The sequence below is a fragment of the Pseudophryne corroboree genome, chromosome 10, assembly GCF_028390025.1.
Source record: "Pseudophryne corroboree isolate aPseCor3 chromosome 10, aPseCor3.hap2, whole genome shotgun sequence".
In the NCBI taxonomy this organism is placed as follows: Eukaryota; Metazoa; Chordata; class Amphibia; order Anura; family Myobatrachidae; genus Pseudophryne; species Pseudophryne corroboree.
In genome coordinates, this window is record NC_086453.1 from 256,367,914 (window position 1) to 256,389,328 (window position 21,415).

Consider the following 21,415-nt stretch of genomic DNA (forward strand, 5'->3'; position numbering starts at 1 on the left):
CCTGGAGATGAAATTTATGAAGGGCCTATTGTTACCACTGCAGCAGTTGTGACCAGCATGTCAGGTGTGTGACTACTGATACGGGGGTAAGGTGCTTTACTTACAGTAAAAGCTTCATAAAATCTGATTATATACAGTAGCATATAAATCAATGCATTCATCTGATAGAATATTGGTTACAAGCAATGTTCGGCTGGGGCATAATGGGCCCACCTGGGGAATATAATGGCAGGGGGCCGCAGGGGTGTGACCAGCCATTGGGTAAGTATTGACATAAACTGTTGGGTTATGGCCACCTCTCAAAAGACACATCATAGTTGTCGAATAATATTCTGTGCCCCTTTTATAATATTATGCACCCCCTTCAGTAGAATAGTAAGCATATGTGCTCGGTTTAGTTTTTCAACATAATGTTCCTCCCTATCAGTTTAATAAATAGAATGTGCATCCCACTAAGCCACACTGCCCCGCCCACACGTTATCCTCACACTTACTGAGCGATTGAGGCAAGTATTAGTCACCAGATGACCAACTGCACCCTGAGCGCATTTGATGCCTATGTGCATCCACCTGATGACAGTGTGACCACCACAACAACTGATTAACACAGGCTTGTGGACAGGGCCAGTGCAAGGTTTCTTGACACCCTAGGCAAAACTTCAGCCTGCCCCCCCCCCCCCCCCCCAACCCGCGGGGGAAGGAGAGATTCATGGGGAAGAGATAACATGGGAAGAGGGAGATGGAGTAAGAGCTGGGGACAACTGCTAGGCTAGTATATTTTTATACAACATAATTTGTGACACTTTTTATTAAACATTACCTTTACAATATGGTAATACAATATATATAATAGCTATATAGAATAGCATACATAAATGCAAGCTGGGGGGAATTAAATTAGCATGGTGTAGACGTAGCTCCTGGGTTAAATGCCCATAGCTATTCAATTGACTGAATCACACCCAGCACTTTACCGCAACTATTGCCATGGGCTTAGTCATGGTAAAATGCATCTCCTGGATTAAGTGCTGGGTGCAATGGTGTTACCACATGCAGTAACACCTCAACTAACCCCAACGCACTAGTTAACATGTGCATACCACACGGGCAATTGAATAGCTCCAGACACATCCTCGTGATGCTAATTGACTGTACCCCATTGCATTCTGTAACTAACTTAAACACATCAATGGCCCTCATTCCGAGTCGTTCGCTCTGTATTTTTCTTCGCATCGCAGCGTTTTTCTGCTTAGTACGCATGCGCAATGTTCGCACTGCGACTGCGCCAAGTAATTTTGCTATGAAGAAAGTAATTTTACTCACGGCTTTTTCTTCGCTCCGGCGATCGTAATGTGATTGACAGGAAATGGGTGTTACTGGGCGGAAACACGGCGTTTTATGGGCGTGTGGATAAAAACGCTACCGTTTCCGGAAAAAACGCGGGAGTGGCTGGAGAAACGGGGGAGTGTCTGGGCGAACGCTGGGTGTGTTTGTGACGTCAAACCAGGAACGACAAGCACTGAACTGATCGCAGATGCCGAGTAAGGTTGAAGCTACTCAGAAACTGCTAAGTAGTTTGTAATCGCAATATTGCGAATACATCGTTCGCAATTTTAAGAAGCTAAGATTCACTCCCAGTAGGCGGCGGCTTAGCGTGTGTAACTCTGCTAAAATCGCCTTGCAAGCGAACAACTCGGAATGAGGGCCAATATGCACTTCAAAAGCACCAAAGAAAATCAAATACAAGTTATTACACACACACACACACACACACACACACACACACACACACACACACACACACACACACAGAGTAAGTTATCATGTTTACATGCATGGCACATGTGCAGGGGTTGATTGGCCATAGGGCTCATAGGGAAGATTCCAGGTGGGCTGATGTGCCTCAGAGGGTATCCGGACTCCAGGTCGACAACAAAAAGGTTGACACACCTTAGGTCGACGCCAATTGGTCGACAGACCTTAGGTCGACATGGACAAAATGTCGATATGGACACGGTCAACATTGAAAAAGGTCGACATTATTTTTTTTATGATTTTTTTCTTTTTTGGAACCTTTTCATACTTAACGATCCATGTGGACTACGATTGGAACGGTAATCTGTGCCGAGCGAAGCGGAGCGGAGCGAAGGCAGCATGCCCAAAGCATGGCGAGCGAAGCGAGCCATACGAGGGAACGCGGTGCACTAATTGGGGTTCCCGGTCACTCTACGAAGAAAACAACACCAAAAAACATAAAAAACTCATGTCGACCTTTTTCCATGTCGACCTTGTTCATGTCGACCTTTTGTCCACGTCGACCTTTTGTCCACGTCGACCTAATGTGTGCCGACCAATTGGCGTTGACCTAAGGTGTGTCGACCTTTTTGTTGTCGACCTGGAGTCCCAGACCCGCCTCAGAGACCTGTTTTGTTTGTTGACATGTGAGGGGTGGTGCTGCCGCCATGGTTATATGGTACACCTCTGGTGCTGCCCCTGTGAGGCCACTTCTACAAATTTTTCCAGGGCCACTTTCAGTTCCCAATCCACCCCTGCACATGTGCATGTAGTCACAATTCAACAGCCAAAGACCTGCCGCCCCTGCTACCAAACTTCCACCATCATCTGCCTGGACAGCAGCTCTCGCTAATCAGCAGCATACAGATGATTCCTGGCTGCTGCTCCTGGTTCCCCCTCTCTGTATATCTGCGCTCTAACAAAACTGGAGCTGTTACCTTCACTACCCTGGCATCTTCTATCCAGGATCTGGGCAGATTGGTGTCTCCAGCCCTCCTCCCAAGTCCTACGTCTCCTACTCAGCTTTGCCCTACCCTCAGTGGGCCAGAGCCTGCTTGCCTCTTACCCTACTCACATGGGCTCAGACTGGGTGCTCCATGCACATACTCAGCTGCAAGGCAATTGTGGCACTGCAGTCTGCAGGCCACACATAGACGCTTGCTTTTGCTGTCATTAGCTTTCTACTGGAAAGCTACGTCAGCGGGCATTTGCAGCATAGCATCTTGTGGTATTCCCGCGTATGCATCACGTGAGAGATTGCTACAAAGACACAAAAAGACACATCTATACTTACACCCAACATACAGTAAATATATACACACCCTGTGCATATACATATACTCCCCGGTGGCACTACATACACTGGCTAACACTGCATAAGTTATCAACAGCAGCCAGCAGGAACACTGTGACTTACCTATTCCGATCAGCAATCACTACACCTGAGCCGGACTGCCTCCATGGAGCTATGTTGGGTGGTGTGGTAGCACCTATGTTGCTTTACAAAGCCCGTAGGAGGCTATAAGACACTATTATGCAGCACAGGAAGGGCAAGTGAAGTTGGAGGACTCTGCTGCCGTAATGTGTAAAAGTGTAACTCTGCCACCATAATGTGTAAAAGAGGGACTCTGCCTGCTGTAATATGTAAAAAGGGAACTCTGTTGCATAATGTGTTAAAAGGGGAACTCTGCTGCCACAATGTGTAAAAATGGGACTCTGCCAGCCTAATGTATAAAAAAGGAGGACAATGTCTGGTGTTATGTGTAAAAAGGGGACTCTGCCTGCCATAATGTGCAAAAAGGAGGACTTTGCTGCCGTAATGTGTAAAAGTGGAACTCTGCCACCATAATGTGTAAAAGGGGAACTCTGCCTGCCTAATGTGTAAAAAGGGGAACTCTGCTGCCATAATGTGTTAAAAGGGGACTCTGCCTGCCGTAATGTGTGAAAAGGGGGACTCTGCTGCCGTAATGTGTAAAAGGGGACTGTACCTGCTGTAATGTGTAAAAGGGGACTGTATCTGGTTAATGTGTAAAAGGGGACTCTACCTGCCTTGTTGTGTAAAAAGGGACTCTACATGTGATAGAGGCTCTACCTGGAGTAATGTGTAAAATGGGGCTGTACCTTGCATAATGTGTGACAGGGGCTCTACCTGGTGTAATGTATAAAAGGGGCTCTAGCTGCACAGTAGCGCCACTTACACACATTACGTGTGTAAGTGGCGCTACTGTGCAGCGTCATTTGAATAATGGAGCCTACGGCGCGCTCTGGCCCTGTTTTGTAAACACAAAAAATCCTCAGCTGTTGTGAAAATGATACATCTCGGCCATGTGTAATCTTTGTGTAGATGCTATTAACATATTAAAGATAAATTGTAAGTAAGTGTAAAACTTTAAAATTATACAACCGGGTACAGATACAGTGCAACCTCACTATCAAGGAACACTAGATCCATCGATTCTGGAAGCTGGTGGGTCAGGATTCCGGCATCAGTATTTCGACTATCTATCTATCTATCTATCTATCTATCTATCTATCTATCTATCTATCTATCTATCTATCTATCTATCGTTCCATCTATCCACACACACTGACATATGATATGCACACATTTATGTTAAAAACAGCATAAAAGACACTATAGGGAAAACAGATAATAGTGTATTAGACAACAATAAAAGGACTATATACTATTTATTGAGTTTTAAATAATTGCTTATTGCTCCTGTTTGGGGTTGCAGCGAGTAAGGGTGGTGGAAAATGACAAAGGGAGAGCTGAAGGGGAAGAGGGGAGGAACATATGAAGTGTCAGGTGAGAGGCTCAGGGCTGGTTGCACAGTGACTAGCCACACATTGTAGAGGCTGGAGCTTGGTGCAGGGGGCAGGAGGGCCCTGGAGGCAGGTGGAGAAGGGCTGTGGGGAGGAAGGAGGTTGAGTAGCCAGAAAGGGGACACCTATGACTCCAGGTAAAATCAATGAATGAAATAAACTGCATGTCAATATACCGACATCAACATTGCTGTCAGTACAGATGTCATCTGATCGAATGATCAGTGATTGGAGGATCCTGGTTAATATTCTGGCATCAGGTAACAAACAGTTTAGTAGTCTTCAAGAAGCTTAAGAGAAACACGGAAGCATTACTCTATGTGTAGATGTATTAATGGGCGTTATGGGGAGAAGCGGTATCAGCGCCGTTATGCAAGCAGATACCACTTCTTCCCCATGTACTGTATAAAGGAGGAGATGTGTGTTAAATGTGCCCCTGTCATTATTGCCGCTGCTATCTACAAGATAGTGCACGAGTGTGCGGGGGCAGTGTATGAACGGCCAGTGGCGCTTACCATTCCATCAACTCAGGGGCGTTTCTACAGAGGAGGGGGCCCGTGTGCACCTCCGGGTGGGCCCCCTCCTCTGATCGGCGCTGTAGACTCCAGCAATGTGCCGGAGTCTACTGAGCATGCGCAGGTCTCTGGAAACATGGCGCCCGCCATGATCCAAAGACCAATTTGGCTACAGCGCATGCACAGCGGCAATTTTGGCGGTGATTTCCGCCGCGGACGTTGGTTCCGCTGCTGGACTCCGGTAAGGTAAGTATTTAAATGGATGCAATGTGTGCACCGCACACATTGCACCCATTATAGAAATGCCAATACATCAACTGCAGCTATCAATTTCGACAGCTGTAATTGTTGTTGCCCATACGTCACAGTCAGGGACAGGGCTGTCCCTAGCTGTGGTGGCTGCCGGCTGTGTGAAATCTTGTGCATGTCCAGTGATCCGGCGAGGAGGAGATACACTGTGTCTAGCAGTAGCACTAGGCTGATGCACTGTGGGAGTTCTGACGGGGATCGCTGGAGGGGGTAGTGAAAGCTGAATACATCTCGTCACTAGTACTTCCTGCTTCACCTCAGTAAAGAGGCGAAGCAGGAAGCGTTATATCTGCATGATATGTGCGGGTATAGGCCCTCATTCAGGTTCAACTATTGTAATGTTTATAAAGAACTCACTAAACAACAAGGATTGTGAGAAATATTTGGCAGTGATAAAAGAGTTTTCACATTCAGGGGAACCAGAACACAGAAAGCGAAAATATTCTTATATGTTATTACACTAGTTATTACCTGTATATCTTAAGGTATTGTCAGCAGATACTGTAAATATTAAGTACTATCAGTACCACTATAATTTTTGTCATATGATATATAACTTGTGGGAGTCTAACATAAAAACCTCAGATTATGGTTCCTTTTTAATGGCTCATAACTAATTTATAGTAAACGGAGCCTTGTATAAATAAATCAGACAATGTAAATGGTGGTTAAAAACCCTCAGCGCTTGGGTTAGACAAACAATGGGCAGCTAGGTTTATTTGCGCCAGGAAGGGGTATGCATTCACATTACTTGTATACATTAATATTCACCAGTATACAGTGCATCCGGAAAGTATTCACAGCACTTCACTCATTTCACATTTTGTTATGTTACAGCCTTATTCCAAAATGGAATAAATACATTTTTCCCTCAAAATTCTAAACACAATACCCCATAATGACAATGTGAAAAAAGTTTTTCTGAGATTTTTGCAAATTTTATACAAATAAAAAACTAAGAAATCACATTTACATAACTATTCACAGCCTATGCTCAATACATTGTTGATGCACCTTTGGCGGCAATTACAGCCTCAAGTCTTTTTTAATATGATGCCACAAGCTTCGCACACCTATCTTTGGGCAGTTTCGCCCATTCCTCTTTGCAGCACCTCTCAAGCTCCATCAGATTGGATGGGAAACGTCGGTGCACAGCCATTTTCAGGTCTCTCCAGAGATGTTCAATCGGATTCAAGTCTGGACTCTGGCTGGGCCACTCAAGGACATTCACAGAGTTGTCCTGAAGCCACTCCTTTGATATCTTGGCTGTGTACTTAAAGTCGTTGTCCAGCTGAAAGATGAATCATCGCCCCAGTCTAATGTCAAGAGCGCTCTGGAGCAGGTTTTCATCCAGGATGTCTCTGTACATTGCTGCATTCAACTTTCTTTTTATCCTGACTAGCCTCCCAGTTCCTGCCACTGAAAAACATCCCCACAGCATGATGCTGCCACCACCATGCTTCACTGTGGGGATGGTATTGGCCTGGTGATGAGCGGTGCCTGGTTTCCTCCAAACATGACGTCTGGCATTCATGCCAAAGAGTTCAATCTATGTCCCATCAGACCAGAGAATTTTGTTTCTCATGGTCTGAGAGTCCTTCAGGTGCATTTTGGCAAACTCCAGATGGGCTGACATGTGCTTTTAACTAAGGAGTGGCTTCCGTCTGACCACTCTACCATACAGGCCTTATTGGTGGATTGCTGAAGAGATGGTTGTCCTTCTGGAAGGTTCTCCTCTCTCCACAGAGAAATGCTGTAGGTCTGACAGAGTGACCATCGGGTTCATGGTCACCTCCCTGACTAGGGCCCTTCTCCCCCGATCGCTTAGTTTAGACGGCCGGCCAGCTCTAGTAAGAGTCCTGGTGGTTCTGAACTTCTTCCATTTATGGATGATGGAGGCCACTGTGCTCATTGGGACCTTCAATGCAGCAGATATTTTTCTGTACCCTTCCCCAGATTTGTGCCTCGAGACAATCATGTCTCGGAAGTCTACAGACAATTCCTTTGACTTCATGCTTGGTTTGTGCTCAGACATGCACTGTCAAGTGTGGGATCTTATATAGACTGGTGTGTGCCTTTCCAAATCATGTCTAATCATCTGAATTTACCACAAGTGGACTCCAATTAAGCTGTAGGAACGTCTCAAGGATGATCAGTGGAAACAGGATGCACCTGAGCTCAATTTTGAGCTTTATGGCAAAGGCTGTGACTACTTATGTACATGTGATTTCTCCGTTTTTTTTTTTTTTTTAAATGTGCACAATTCTCAAAAAAACTTTTTTCATGTTGTCATTATGGGGTATTGTGTGTAGAATTTGAGGACAAAAATGAATTCATTCCATTTTGGAATAAGGCTGTAATGTAACAAAATATGGAAAAAGTGAAGCGCTGTAAATACTTTCTGGATGCACTATATGTGCAGAATAATCTTCGCACAAGTAAATAGAGTTATAAACAGTCTGTAAAATAATCCATAAACAAAGTTCTATAGTTTTACAATAGTCTGCATAGAAAGATATTTACTAGTAAGAAACTTTCTTTTGGAACTAATAGAAATCATCTAGAATACCAACTCAAGACATTGCAGACTATTAATTGCAACAAATTGAAACATTGTGCCAACTTGATGTTATTTTGAAACATGGTACTGCACATGTAACATTACAGACCAGATCTGAGCCACTGTATTTGATTGCTGGTTACGTAGTATAAACATCTCATTCTAACTCTCTGTTCCATGCTCTCTGACCTAATTCAGACCTGATCGCTGTGGAGCAAAATCGCAGAGCGGCCAGTTATCGAATGACTGCGCATGCATATAGATTGTAATGCGCAGGCCATGCGCCTGCGCATTACAATCCATATGCATGCGCAGTCAAACAGCGAAAATAATCCTGCTTCTTTTTTTATCGCTATGCGAACACAGGTTGATTGACAGGAAGCGGACATTTGTGGGTGGTAACTGGCCGTTTTCTGGGAGTGTCAGGAAAAACACAGGCATTCCCAGGCGTTTTCATGGAGGGTTTGTGACGTCAGCTCCGACCCGATCAGCCTGTTTGTATCACACTGTAGGAGTAAGTCCTGGGCTCATCATAGACTGCACAGCTGGAAAAATCATTCGATGGTGAGTGAGTTGCGAACGGATTTGCAGCTAACCGGCGCTTGCAAAGCTTTCTCATTACGTACGCAGACTTGCGCAGGGCATTTTTTCTCTCTGTCTGTGCGGCGACTATCCAATCGCAAAACCTCTGAAAATTCCCAGAGGTGCGATCAGGTCTTAGTTAGGCCCCCTGTCTACCCCATCTGTGTCACCCCTGTCTGTCCCTTCCCTTTAGAATGTAAGCTCTCACAAGCAGGGCCCTCTTCCCTTATGTGCTTATCCTGTTCTTACTTTAATAATCTTTGACTGCACCAAATCCCTCAGTTTTCTGCCACCCTGATACTTATTTCATTGTCACCTGCTGATGTAGCTATGTTTATTTATCCTGTACTTTATTGTCTTCAACTGTAAATCGTTATTTTCCTGTTTTGATTATTCGTTTATGTACTCTGTATCAGAATTTTTTTCACGACACCCCTAGGCCAACTCAGGGCACCCCTGCAAGTGCCCTAAGGCACCCCAGGGTGCCAATTTTAGTACATGGAGCATACAGCAGTCAATGTGTTTTTAATTTCCTTTCTTTTTTTATTTTATTTTCTACCACACCTAGATTTCTCTATATTTTCAATAAATATTTCACTTAAAACTATTACAAAAGTGGGTTATCCAATTAGCCACCTGGTTTTCCGAATGGGAAATAGCTTCGAATTTCACTCCCTGAGCTATTCTATAAAACGGCTTTTTCCCCATGTGGTAAACCATGGGACCTTTGAAAAAGCTGCAGGTCCTGCAGCGAAACGCGTCAGTATTCCAGATCACCTTGCCCATTTGGAAGTTGTATGAGCTACATCTGGACCTTTAGTGGACTTTGACTACTCATACAGATGACCAGATGAACCATCATCCTATATTGGTGACACCCAATTACCAACTCAGCATTGAGGATTCCGCAATCTAGTGAGGACTAAGGACCCCAAAGATCCCATCCATTCAAAGGGACGCCATCCAGAGGACTCCTTCCCTCCAGCGGTAATCATTGTGGTAACTATCACCAACAGGACTGTGCCATCAGTCCTAATGTTCATTCTGATTTGATTCATCTGACGTCCACACTAATTAAGGAACGGACACACACCTAGTAGCTCCCTGGTGATCTGAATATTGATCTTACTAGTTATCAATTTCTAAATGTATTTTTAATATTGCCTTCGCAATGTTGTGCACTTTTAATTATTCATGCTATTAAATAATTTGGTACCTTTTCTTTTCAGTCCATTCATCTCCATTTGTTCCAAAGCGATATACATTGTTGTGTTGATTATACATTCCAATTGTTGACTGTAGCGCTGCTATTTTGTTTGTTATTCGTTGTTTCCATATTTGCAGGATTGACTAGTCCTGCTTGTGTAGCAGCCGCTCAAAATTAGCACAGCAGCCCTTCTTGCGCCTGATTTAACTTTAGTTAAATCCCCCTTTTTAATCCAATTAGCCACCTGGTTTTCCGAATGGGAAATAGCTTCGAGTTTCACTCCCTGAGCTATTCTATAAAACGGCTTTTTCCCCATGTGGTAAACCATGGGTTAATGCACACTAAACCATTGATTCCACGTAAAATGTGGAATCAATGGGTTTCCCTGTGTGTTATACCCCAGAGGGTGCTTTTTGTCACAGACCTTTCCTTGCTGCTACTGAAGCTGCAAGAAGAAAAATCCCCTTGACCCCGCAGCTAACTGGTTTCCCCATCTAAGGGCCGGATGTGATCACGCCTGAATTCAGTGGCCGCGCAGGATGCCTGGCCGAACTCAGATGTTTTTTTAAAGGGGCAATCACTTACAAAGCAAAAACCTTGTAAGTGATTGCTCTAATATATAGATTTTAATAATATTATTAATAATAACATTTGTTATGTTAACAATGAATATAATCCCTGCTGTACTGCCACAAGGACTTACTTTTTCTTCTCGTCTTGTTTGATTATTGATTTATGCACATCCAGAGTCTTATAGATTCACTGTGTATACTATAAACTATTGTATAAAGGGATAAATTCAAAAATGAATATGTGAGATGAGTATAATTTATCTATAGAGTATAGTACGCAAAATTCTATTATATATAAGTGATGATTAGTCATTGATCAGTGCATTACTACTAATAAATAATGAAGCGCTTGTTGTCACCTTCTGGCAAACCCTATTGGACAAATGAAGGATGAATAAGTATACTGGAGGGTGCCATCATCCTTGGATGATTTAATATTCCTGCATCATTCCTGTGGGGGAGTCATGAGATGAGACAGAGAGGTAGGGAAATAGCTAGTATCACACAGACCAATGGGATGAAGGATTTGCAGGAGGAGAGGGTGGTCCATGTCATCAAAAGCGGAAGAGAGGTCAAGAAGAATAAGCAGAGAGTAGTGGCCCTTAGATTTTGCAGCATGGAGGTCATTGCAGACTTTTGTAAGGGCAGTTTCAGTGGAGTGGAGAGAACAGAAGCCAGACTGATATGGGTCAAGTAGTGAGTGGGAGGAAACAAAGACAGTAAGGTGGTTGTATACAATATGCTTGAGGAATTTTGAAGCAAAAGGGAGGAGAGAGATAGATCAGTAGTTGGAGACAGTGTTAGGATAAAGGGATGGTTTTTTAAGAATAGGTGAGATGGGCATGCTTGAAAGCAGAGGGGACAGTGCCTGATAATAGGGAGAGATTGAGAAGGTGGAGAAGATGGGAACAGGCAGAAGGAGAGAGGTAGTGGAGGAGGTGGAAGGGGATAGGGTCTAATTGGGGAGGTGGTTGGGGAGGACTGGATGAGGGCCATTACTTGATACCCAGATATAGGGGAAAAATAAGTCAGAGTTTTTGAGATACATGGGGAAGGGTGATGCCCTGACATATGACATAAATTTTGGAAGTAAAGTAGGTGGCAAAGTCAAGGGCAGAGAGTGAGGAAGGGAGTCGAGGTGGGGGTGGTCCAAGAAGGGAGTTGGTGGTGGTAAAGATACACCGTGGGCTCAAAGACTGGGAGGAGATGAAGTTCTTCAAGTATGACTGTTTAGAGCTGGAAAGGGCAGCACTGTAGGTATGTGAACATAAATTTTAAATTAAGGAAGTCTGCTTTAGAGCATGATTTCCTCCTCAGCGATACAGGAACATTTTTGCAGATATCTGGTGATTTTGGAATGCTATGGTTGAGGTGTGATCTGCAAGGGTGAATAGTGTTTGCTGAAGCAAGAGAGTCAAGAGCAGAAGTAAGGGAGGCATTGTATAGGGAAGTGGCTTGTTTAGTACAGGATAGAGAGATAATAGGAGGGAGAAGTGAGTTGAACAGGAAGGATAAAGAAATGGTGTATACGGCCTCAATGTTACGCTTAGTGATGGTAGCCTTGGCAGGTAGAAATGGAGAAGCATAGAGTAATAAGTTAAAAAAGAGCAGGTGATGGTCAGAGAAGGGGAATGGGCAGAAAGGAGAACGTAGGTCCAATAAAAGATGAATTTGGAGTTTTGATAAATGATGACGAAACAAAAGCGGAAATACTGAACAAATTTTTTTCATCTGTGTTCACCAGAGAAGAAGTGACGGTGGGAGTAGTGCATAACGATAGTGAAAGCAATGATTCCTGGCTAGATACTTGTTTAAGTGAGGAGGTAGTCCGTGAGAGACTAAGCAAAATTAAGATTAATAAATCACCTGGACCTGATGGACTTCAACCGAGGGATCTTATGGAGCTTAGGTCACAACTAGCAAGACCCCTATACTTGATTTTCAATAGTTCTATTAGATCAGGCATGGTACCTATGGATTGGCGTATAGCTGAGGTAGTGCCATTATTTAAAAAGGTATCTAAAAATCATCCAGGAAATTACAGACCAGTTAGTTTGACATCTATAGTGGGGAAATTATTGTAGGGAATTTTAAGGGATAGCATACAAGAGTATCTGCATGCCGCTAAGTTTATTAGCAAGAACCAGCATGGGTTTGTAAGGGACAGATCATGTCAAACTAACTTAGTTAGCTTCTATGAGGAAGTGAGCGACAATCTTGACCAAGGAAAAGCAGTGGATGTGGTATACTTAGATTTTGCAAAAGCCTTCGATACAGTGCCTCACAGGAGACTGATCATCAAATTAAAGGAGCTTGGCCTAGGAAAAACTATTTGTACATGGATAAGTAATTGGCTGGATAACAGGGTACAGCGAGTAGTGGTCAATGGAATGTCCTCCAGCTGGGCACCAGTAGTCAGCGGAATACCACAAGGGTCCATACTTGGGCCACTACTGTTCAACATATTTATCAACGACCTGGAAATAGGCTGGAAAGCACAGTGTCAATCTTTGCAGATGATACTAAATTGTGTAAGGTAATTAATGCGGAAATAGATGTGGAATCTCTACAGAACGACTTATCTAATCTTGAAATCTGGGCGTCTAAATGGAAAATGGGATTCAATATAGAAAAATGCAAAGTTATGCACTTCGGGACCAAAAACAAACTTGCATCCTACATATTACCAAAGTAAAGAAAAAAGAAATTTTGAAAGCGCTGACACACTGTAGAATGTGTATAAAGAATTACTTTTATTTATTTGTATTCTTTTAATAGTATATAGTAAAAAGCAAAAATATATGTATATATATATCTCAATTAAAAAACTCTATATCAATAAAATTCACAGTCACCCTCTCCGTATATATCACATATAGGTATCTCACCCCTTCCTCTGATCTCCAGTGACTGCTCCAATTTTGTATTATTTTAATAGCTTTCTATTTATATCAAAGCAGTCTCTGCAGAGCAGAAAAATTAGTTACTCCCCTATACTTTGCAACAAATATATCTCATTTATTTAAACATTTAAAAGACAATTCTTAATACTCTAAAATAGCATGGCACTGTCCACATTCAAATAGTTTCTGTTGAATAATCACTAGAACATTATCTTCAGTCCGTTTGTAATTGGACTTAATTGATGGACTCGACTGGAATACGTTGCAGTTCACAGTGATAATTATTTTCCTTTCCACAGTGTGTTTTGTTAGGATCTTAAAGTCCTTTTATTCTATTATGATAAACAGTTATTTGCACCATTAGTGCTAGGTTATCTACATGGCCATGTAGCTATTTAATGGATGAATTCACTTTACCCCGTTTGTCGTCTGTGGACAAATGAACAGGTCAGTCCGCTCCCGGCTCTGGTAGCTGAATTTCCTTTCCGTGAGCCTTATCCGGAGACTCTGATCCTTTCTACACAGGCTTGTAGGGGATTTGTAGAACAGAGAGGATCCGTATAACTGCTGCTGATAGTCACATACGCGTTTCTCCGCCTCCTATCACTCTCGGCGGCTTCCTCAGTTAGTGGTTGGCGCTGGGAATATTTTTCTGTTATCCTACATATTAAATGGGGAAAATCTAGGGGTAACTGTATTGGAAAAAGATTTTGGGGTACTCATTGATAATAGGCTAAACAACCGTACACGATGTCAAAGTGCAGCAAAGAAGGCAAGTAAGGTACTAGCGTGCATAAAATGGGGAATTGAGACAAGGGACGAGAGTGTAATCCTGTCCCTGTACAAATTATTGGTATGTCTGCACCTGGAATATTGTGTTCAATTTTGGGCACCACATTATAAAAAAGATATCTGTGAACTCGAAAGGATTCAAAGGCATGCTACTAAATTGATTAAAGGGCTAGAGGGACTGGAGTATGAGGAAAGGCTCACTAGGTTGAAACTGTATACACTAGAAAAGAGGCGTCTAAGAGGAGACATTATCAATATCTTCAAATATATAAAGGGAAATTACAAAGAGTTATCAGAGGAATTGTTTATTAAAAGAACTCTGTATAAGACGCAAGGTCACTCGCTGAGGCTTGAGGAGAGAAAATTCCATACGCTACGTAGGAAAGGGTTCTTCACTGTTAGGGCAATAAGGATCTGGAATTCCCTGCCAGTGAAGGTGGTAATGGCGGACACTATATATGCATTTGAATACTGAAGGTTTGTAGGGGGTACCCCTGGCGCTTGGTCTCTTATGGATGATTCTGAGTGTCCTACTCAGAAGCAATAAATCGCATGCCAAATATTTCTAAATGGCCTGATCAAAAGCAATACATATCTGACACATGTGACTCAATCAATGAAGAGGGAACAATGTTTAATATTTACTAAAAACAACACATGTAAACATGACATAAACAATGAAAAGATAAAGTGACTTGTGCATCCAATGATGAATAAAATCTTTCACCATAGGAGAGTAGCTGATATATTCAACCCTACTAGAGGGCTACTACCCAATGGGCTTTACCTGGTGAATACCACAACTAGTCACCACAGACCTGGTTCAAATGCAGTGATTGTATAAGGTCTCTGTGCAAAGACAAGCAACAATAAAGTGATTGGTGCATGAAGTGGAAATATGGATCCATTCTTGAGAAAGGTCGCCATTTTGGACCGAAACGCGTTGTTTGGAGAAAGAGCTACACACTTCCAGGACTTATTGCTATTTCAAATCTGCTTTGAAAAAGGGACAGGACAGTCCTGAAACACGTCAGCATTGCCCTGCTGTGCTCATCTTCATCATTGACGGACATCCAGAACTTTTCATCCACGGCTGGTGAGATTAACCTCTTGGAGCCTAAGCAGGGTATATCCCGGGATACCTTGCTTCTTTGACACCTGTGGCTCCATCTGCCTTCACCGGTATAACTTTTTCCTGCCAGTATTGTCTATGGTTTTAGTCACATCATCGCATGTTTTTTATCGTGTATTGTGTATGTCATTTTTCAGTAAAATTTAATTATTTTATTGCTGGTATTCGTTATTGACACCTAGCCATAGGTGGTCACAGGTTTCGGGCGCCACACTAACAAGGGGGAGCGAACCTTTCTACCATAGGAGATTCAGGGAGTTGGAGATGAAAAGGTCATGGGTGGAGAACAATTTGTTACAGACAGATTTAACATTACAGAGGACACAGGAGAGAGGGAGAGAGTTTGTGGGAGAGATGTGAGTGAGATTGTCAGGGTTCCTGTAGCATAGAGGTGAGATTAACTCAGTAGGTAGGGATGATGTGAGAGTAGTGATGGTGCGGGTGCCAGAGCTAGGAAGAGAAACTGCAAGTGATGGGCAATGAGGGAGTTCAGTATGAGGCGTTTGTATGGTGGTGGAAAATAAACCGTTATGTACATGACAATACATCCCAATGTGTAAGTTGGGTTTACGTCTTCATCTTCACTCTACCACTCATTTCTACATGGAGGGTGCCACTGTGTATGTTAAATAGTGAATTAAATTGTACTACACATGTATTATTTATTTTTCCTTGCATAAATCTTGCAAATGTCACTGGAGGATATAAGGAGGGATTCACCCCAAAAAGCATTGCTGAATTGCTGAAAGATACCTTTATGTGATTTAACCAGATTCAGATCTCTGTGAGTGGGCTATGCCTATCTCTATATCTCCAAATACTTTCTGAATATGTGGTATCCTAGAGATGGAAAAGAAACCTTTATATGCAAGTTTATACATTATAAAGTGTGAGTTGGGTACGCTAATATCCACACACTACCTCTCTGCCACACAAAAGGTGCAATCTTATGTATATAGCAAACAACAAAAAACTGTTCTACACATACTGTATGTATATCTCTTTCCTTTACATGACTTGACACTGCAAATTGGAGGATAAAAGAAGAAAACTTCTTCTGAACATCGCGGTGGTTGTCAATGCCTCATAAAAGGGACATTTTAGTATCTGTTTGTCTATTAGCGCCAATTGTCTGAGTCACAACATTGTTGTGTATTTGCTGTATTTAAAATCTGGTGAGGTTTCTTGTTGTGAATCACTGAGGCCACATGTAGCACTCCAATGACTTAGGATTCACATTGTATTGTATTATACCCACTTTGAGCGTCTTTAGTCTTTCAAATACCACTTGGTATGTCTATAGACACAACCATTAGCTACACCAATGGGACTTGCACCAGCCCCATAATAGGTACAGACAGCCCATCAGATTCTGGCCTCCATTGTGAAAGATCATGTGTCTGAGTTTGCAGTGACACACCCATAAGACGGACCACCATCCAAAGAGACATTTTCCAGTTACCACCCTGGAAAGCCCAATACATTTTCAAGACATTTCTGAGATCATGAATCTAACTCACAACTGCAAGCATGTGTGCACTGGATGCATGTGCAGTGCAACTTACACGCAAACGCAGAAGAAAAAACATCTCCCAACTGCGTGCGACACTAACTTTGCAACAGACTAATAGACCCTACACACTTCGCGATGTTTCCGATTTGGACAATGTTCGTTTCAACGGTTAACGACATTGTCCAAACTGGCTTGCTATGTTTAACAAGGGAAAACCAATGATGAACGCACATCGTTCATCGTTGGTGCCTCAACACTAAACGAAATGAACGATATATCGTTCACTTATGAGCGATATCGTTCATATCGCTCGTGTACGTCGCCAAGTGTGTAGGGCCCTTCAGAATCAGGCCCTCCATCTTTTGTTTTTCCAGGCTTAATATAAAAAATGAGAGCTCCAAACCTGGTAAGAGACATGCCTCAACAATGCGTGAGCCCTGACAATAAGTCACAGTTTTGTTAGATAAATGGCTCTGTGTTAGTGGTGTTAACTAACACGTTAGCTAACTATGGGGCTAATTCAGCATCAGAAGCTGTTCTACTGAAATCGCTACGGAGTGATTTCAGCACATGAGCGCATGTGCGTATACACATGGTCTTAGACTGCGTTTTCTAAAGAACATAGTCTAAGACCAGGAAGAGGTGGGAACGGGTCATCAACACCGTGTTTTGTGGGCATCGGCACTCCATTTAAGGGGTGTGGTCCGGACAATGGAGGCGTGTCTGGACCGTTGCTGGGGCGGGTTGCTGAGGCTGTGTGACATCACATGCAGCCGCAGCAGTTAAAAAGATGTCGGGTAGCAGTCTGCCATCGCAGCTAGGCTCCGTAGGCAGGGGACAACCCTAATCCTGCAAGCCCATCACTGTATAGCAATGCACCCGCATGTTCATGGAGGGCAGGACCCTGCATGCGGGGTGGCCTTGACCTGTGCTGGCGAAAAGAGTTGTAGTTTTGCTACTTTTAGCAAAACTAAAACTCATGCTGAATTAGGCACAATGTTAGTTATTTTCTCAAGTCTGTGTTTACTATTGTAGGCCATGCATTACCACATGACAGCTTTGGTTGACCTGATACTGTATAATATTGCTATACATCACCCTAAGGTTTTATGACAATGAAAACATGTCATTCTTTTTGCTTATCTATTTTTTTTAGGGATGACAGAAAACTTCATTGTGTTTATGGAACAACCTATAAAATTGAATGTGCTGAAAATAATTACTAGCAAAATAACAGGGAAGCCTATATTGGACTCCTTTCGTTGGGATCCAATATTTGACACAGTGTTCCATGTGGCAAATAAACACACAGGAGAGGTAAGGCGGCTTTTTTATGGCAGGGATAGAAATTGGCCATAATTTACAGGAATGATGTGGCTGAAGCATGGGTCTTACTGGTATCCGTTCAGATGGTCGACCATGTTATGGTCGACAGTCATTAGGTCGACCACTATAGGTCGACATTGACACGGTCGTCATGGACACATGGTCGACACATGAAAATGGTCGACACATGAAAAGGTCGACATTATTTTTTTAACTTTTTTTTCTTTTGGGGAACTTTTCCATACTTTACGATCCACGTGGACTACGATTGGAACGGTAATCTGTGCCGAGCGAAGCGGTAGCGGAGCGAAGGCACCATGCCCGAAGCATGGCGAGCGAACGTGGTGCACTAATTGGGGTTCCCAGTCACTTTACGCAAAAAACGACACCCAAAAAAGTTAAAAAAACTCATGTTTATTTTGTTTCTGTGCAGGGTAAATACTGGCTGCTTTATTTTTACACTGCAATTTAGATTTCAGTTTGAATACACCCCACCCAAATCTAACTCTCTCTGCACATGTTATATCTGCCCCTCCTGCAGTGCACATGGGCCCTCATTCCGAGTTGTTCGCTCGCTAGCTGCTTTTAGCAGCATTGCACACGCCTACTGGGAGTGAATCTTAGCTTTGCAGAATTGCGAATGAAAGATTAGCAGAATTGCGAATAGAATAGCGATTAGAAATTTCTTTGCAGTTTCTGAGTAGCTCGAGACTTACTCTGCCACTGCGATCAGTTCAGTCAGTTTCGTTCCTGGTTTGACGTCACAAACACACCCAGCGTTCGCCCAGACACTCCCCCGTTTCTCCAGCCACTCCCGCGTTTTTCCCTGAAACGCCTGCGTTTTTTCACACACACCCATAAAACGGTCAGTTTCCGCCCAGAAACACCCACTTCCTGTCAATCACACTCCGATCACCAGAACGATGAAAAATCTTCGTTAAGCCGTGAGTAAAATACCAAACTTTTGTGCTAATTTACTTGGCGCAGACACACTGCGAACTTTGCGCATGCGCAGTTTGCGACTTATCGCACCGATGCGAAGAAAAAGAACGAGCGAACAACTCGGAATGAGGGCCATGGTTTTGCCCAACTGCTAACAAAATTCCTGCTGTGATCAACTCAGAATTAGGCCCTCTGTGATAATGTTGACATAGATAAAAAAAAGAATGGTGACCAGTCACAACAGTCAAGTATACAAGATAGTGACCCATGAAAGAGCACTGAACATGTGCAAACACTGATTGTGTCATCCACATGGGCCCTCATTCCGAGTTGATTGCTTGCTAGCTACTTTTTGCAGCCGTGCAAATGTATAGTCATCGCCCACTGGGGAGTGTATTTTCGCTTTGCAAGTGTGTGCGATCGCATGTGCAGCCGAGCAGGACGAAAACGTTTTTGCAGTTTCTGAGTAGGTCTGAACTTACTCAGCCCTTGCGATCACTTCAGCCTGTCCGGTCCTGGAATTGATGTCAGACACCCGCCCTGCAAACGCATGCGTTTTCCCTACCACTCCCAGAAAAAGTACTTGCGATCGGTTGTGCGAATGGATTCATCGCTAGAAGCATTGCACAACAGCGATGCTGTTTGTACCCGTATGACGCGCGTGCGCTCTGCGGTGCATACGCATGCGCAGTAGTAACCTGATCGCTGCGCTGCCAAAAACGGCAGCGAACGATCAACTCGGAATGAGGGCAATTGTCTGATGTGTCTAACTGTCATACCAAGATATGTGTAGAACAGGGTTAGGTAGCTTGTGGAATGCCAGCCTCCGTGGTACTACAAATGCCAGCATGCCCTGCCATAGATTTGCTGTTAGGGTATGCTGATGTGTAGTTCCACAGCATCTGGACTTCCACAGTTTGCATACATAGGCAAGGGCACTGTGCAACTGGCATCTTTCCCTAAAGTCACATAAGAAAATGTCACCTCCCAGGTAGAGAACTTTGCACTGACTAGCTGCAGACACCCAGGGCCGTAACTACGTGTGTGCCAAGTGGGCTTGGCACACAGCGCAGTTGCCCTGAGGGCGCACGGCCAGCGGCATGTAATGAGTCAAATTGACTCATTACATGCCGCCTCTGCTGTGTGCGCCGCGCTGGAGGGAGAAGAGACCAGCGCCAGGCAGCGGACAAGGAGGAGGAGGGAGGGGGAGCAGGGAGCCGCAGCAGCGCTATTTCATTGGTAGTAAGCGCCACTGCAGCATCCCCCTCTCCTTCTGTATTGGCTGCCCGGCGCTGCTATGGATGCTGGGATGCGGTTCCTTCATCCCAGCATCCACAGCAGCGCCAGGCAGCCAATACAGAAGGAGAGGGGGATGCTGCAGCGGCGCTTACTACCAATCAAATAGCGCTGCTGCGGCTCCCTGCTCCCCCTCCCCCTTCTCATCTCACTGCCTGCACCGAGAGGGAGATGCCAGCACGAGGAGCCTGTCAGCGGGGAGAAGGTAAGTATCTCTCTCTCTCTCAGGGGGACACCGTCTGCCGCAATGTGTAAAAAGGGGGCCTGGCTGCCGCAATGTGTAAAAAGGGGGACTGGCTGCCACAATGTGTAAAAAGGGGTCCTGGCTGCCGCAATGTGTAAAAAGGGGTCCTGGCTGCCGCAATGTGTAAAAAGGGGTCCTGGCTGCCGCAATGTGTAAAAAGGGGGACTGGCTGCCGCAATGTGTAAAAAGGGGGACTGGCTGCCATAATGTGTAAAAAGGGGGACTGGCTGCCGCAATGTGTAAAAAGGGACTGGCTGCCGCAATGTGTAAAAAGGGGTCCTGGCTGCCGCAATGTGTAAAGAGGGGGCCTGGCTGCCGCAATGTGTAAAAAGGGGGCCTGGCTGCCGCAATGTGTAAAGAGGGGGCCTGGCTGCCGCAATGTGTAAAAAGGGGGACTGGCTGCCGCAATGTGTAAAAAGGGGGCCTGGCTGCCGCAATGTGTAAAAAGGGGGACTGGCTGCCGCAATGTGTAAAAAGGGGGACTGTCTGCTATAATGTGTAAAAAGGGGGACGCTGTCTGCTGTAATGTATAAAAGGGGCTCTACCTGGTGTAGTGGCGCTACTGTGCAGCGTAATTTTAGTAATGTAGACTACTGTGCACCGTAGTATGAATTGCTATTATTTTGTGGCAACGCCCCTTCCCGTGAAGCCATGCCCCTATAAATTTTCCGCGCGCCTACGGCGTGCACTGCCCCTATCTTACATGGGGGGGGGGGGGGGGCGCCACTGTCGTTTCTTGCACACAGCGCTAAAATGCCTAGTTACAGCACTGCAGACACCTCATGAGCTGCACCATAAATTGCTGAGACCATAGTGCTAAACCCTGCCACAGTAACAGTAAGCCCTTTAATAGTTGACCCTTCATTAATATTTATTGTTGACTTATACAAGGTCGAGTCAAA

The 21,415-nt window shown here is 44.1% G+C and overlaps 1 protein-coding gene across 4 annotated transcripts in view; it reads left to right on the plus strand.

Annotated features, from left to right (window-relative positions):
• LOC134966447 (carotenoid-cleaving dioxygenase, mitochondrial-like) overlaps positions 1-21,415 on the plus strand; it is a 405,306-nt gene that overhangs the window by 272,766 nt on the left and 111,125 nt on the right. For all 4 annotated transcript variants that reach the window (XM_063943198.1, XM_063943200.1, XM_063943197.1 and 1 more), the window contains exon 7: positions 17,862-18,022. In XM_063943198.1, coding sequence (XP_063799268.1) covers positions 17,862-18,022 — 161 coding nt within the window. The remainder of the gene's footprint in view (positions 1-17,861; positions 18,023-21,415) is intronic.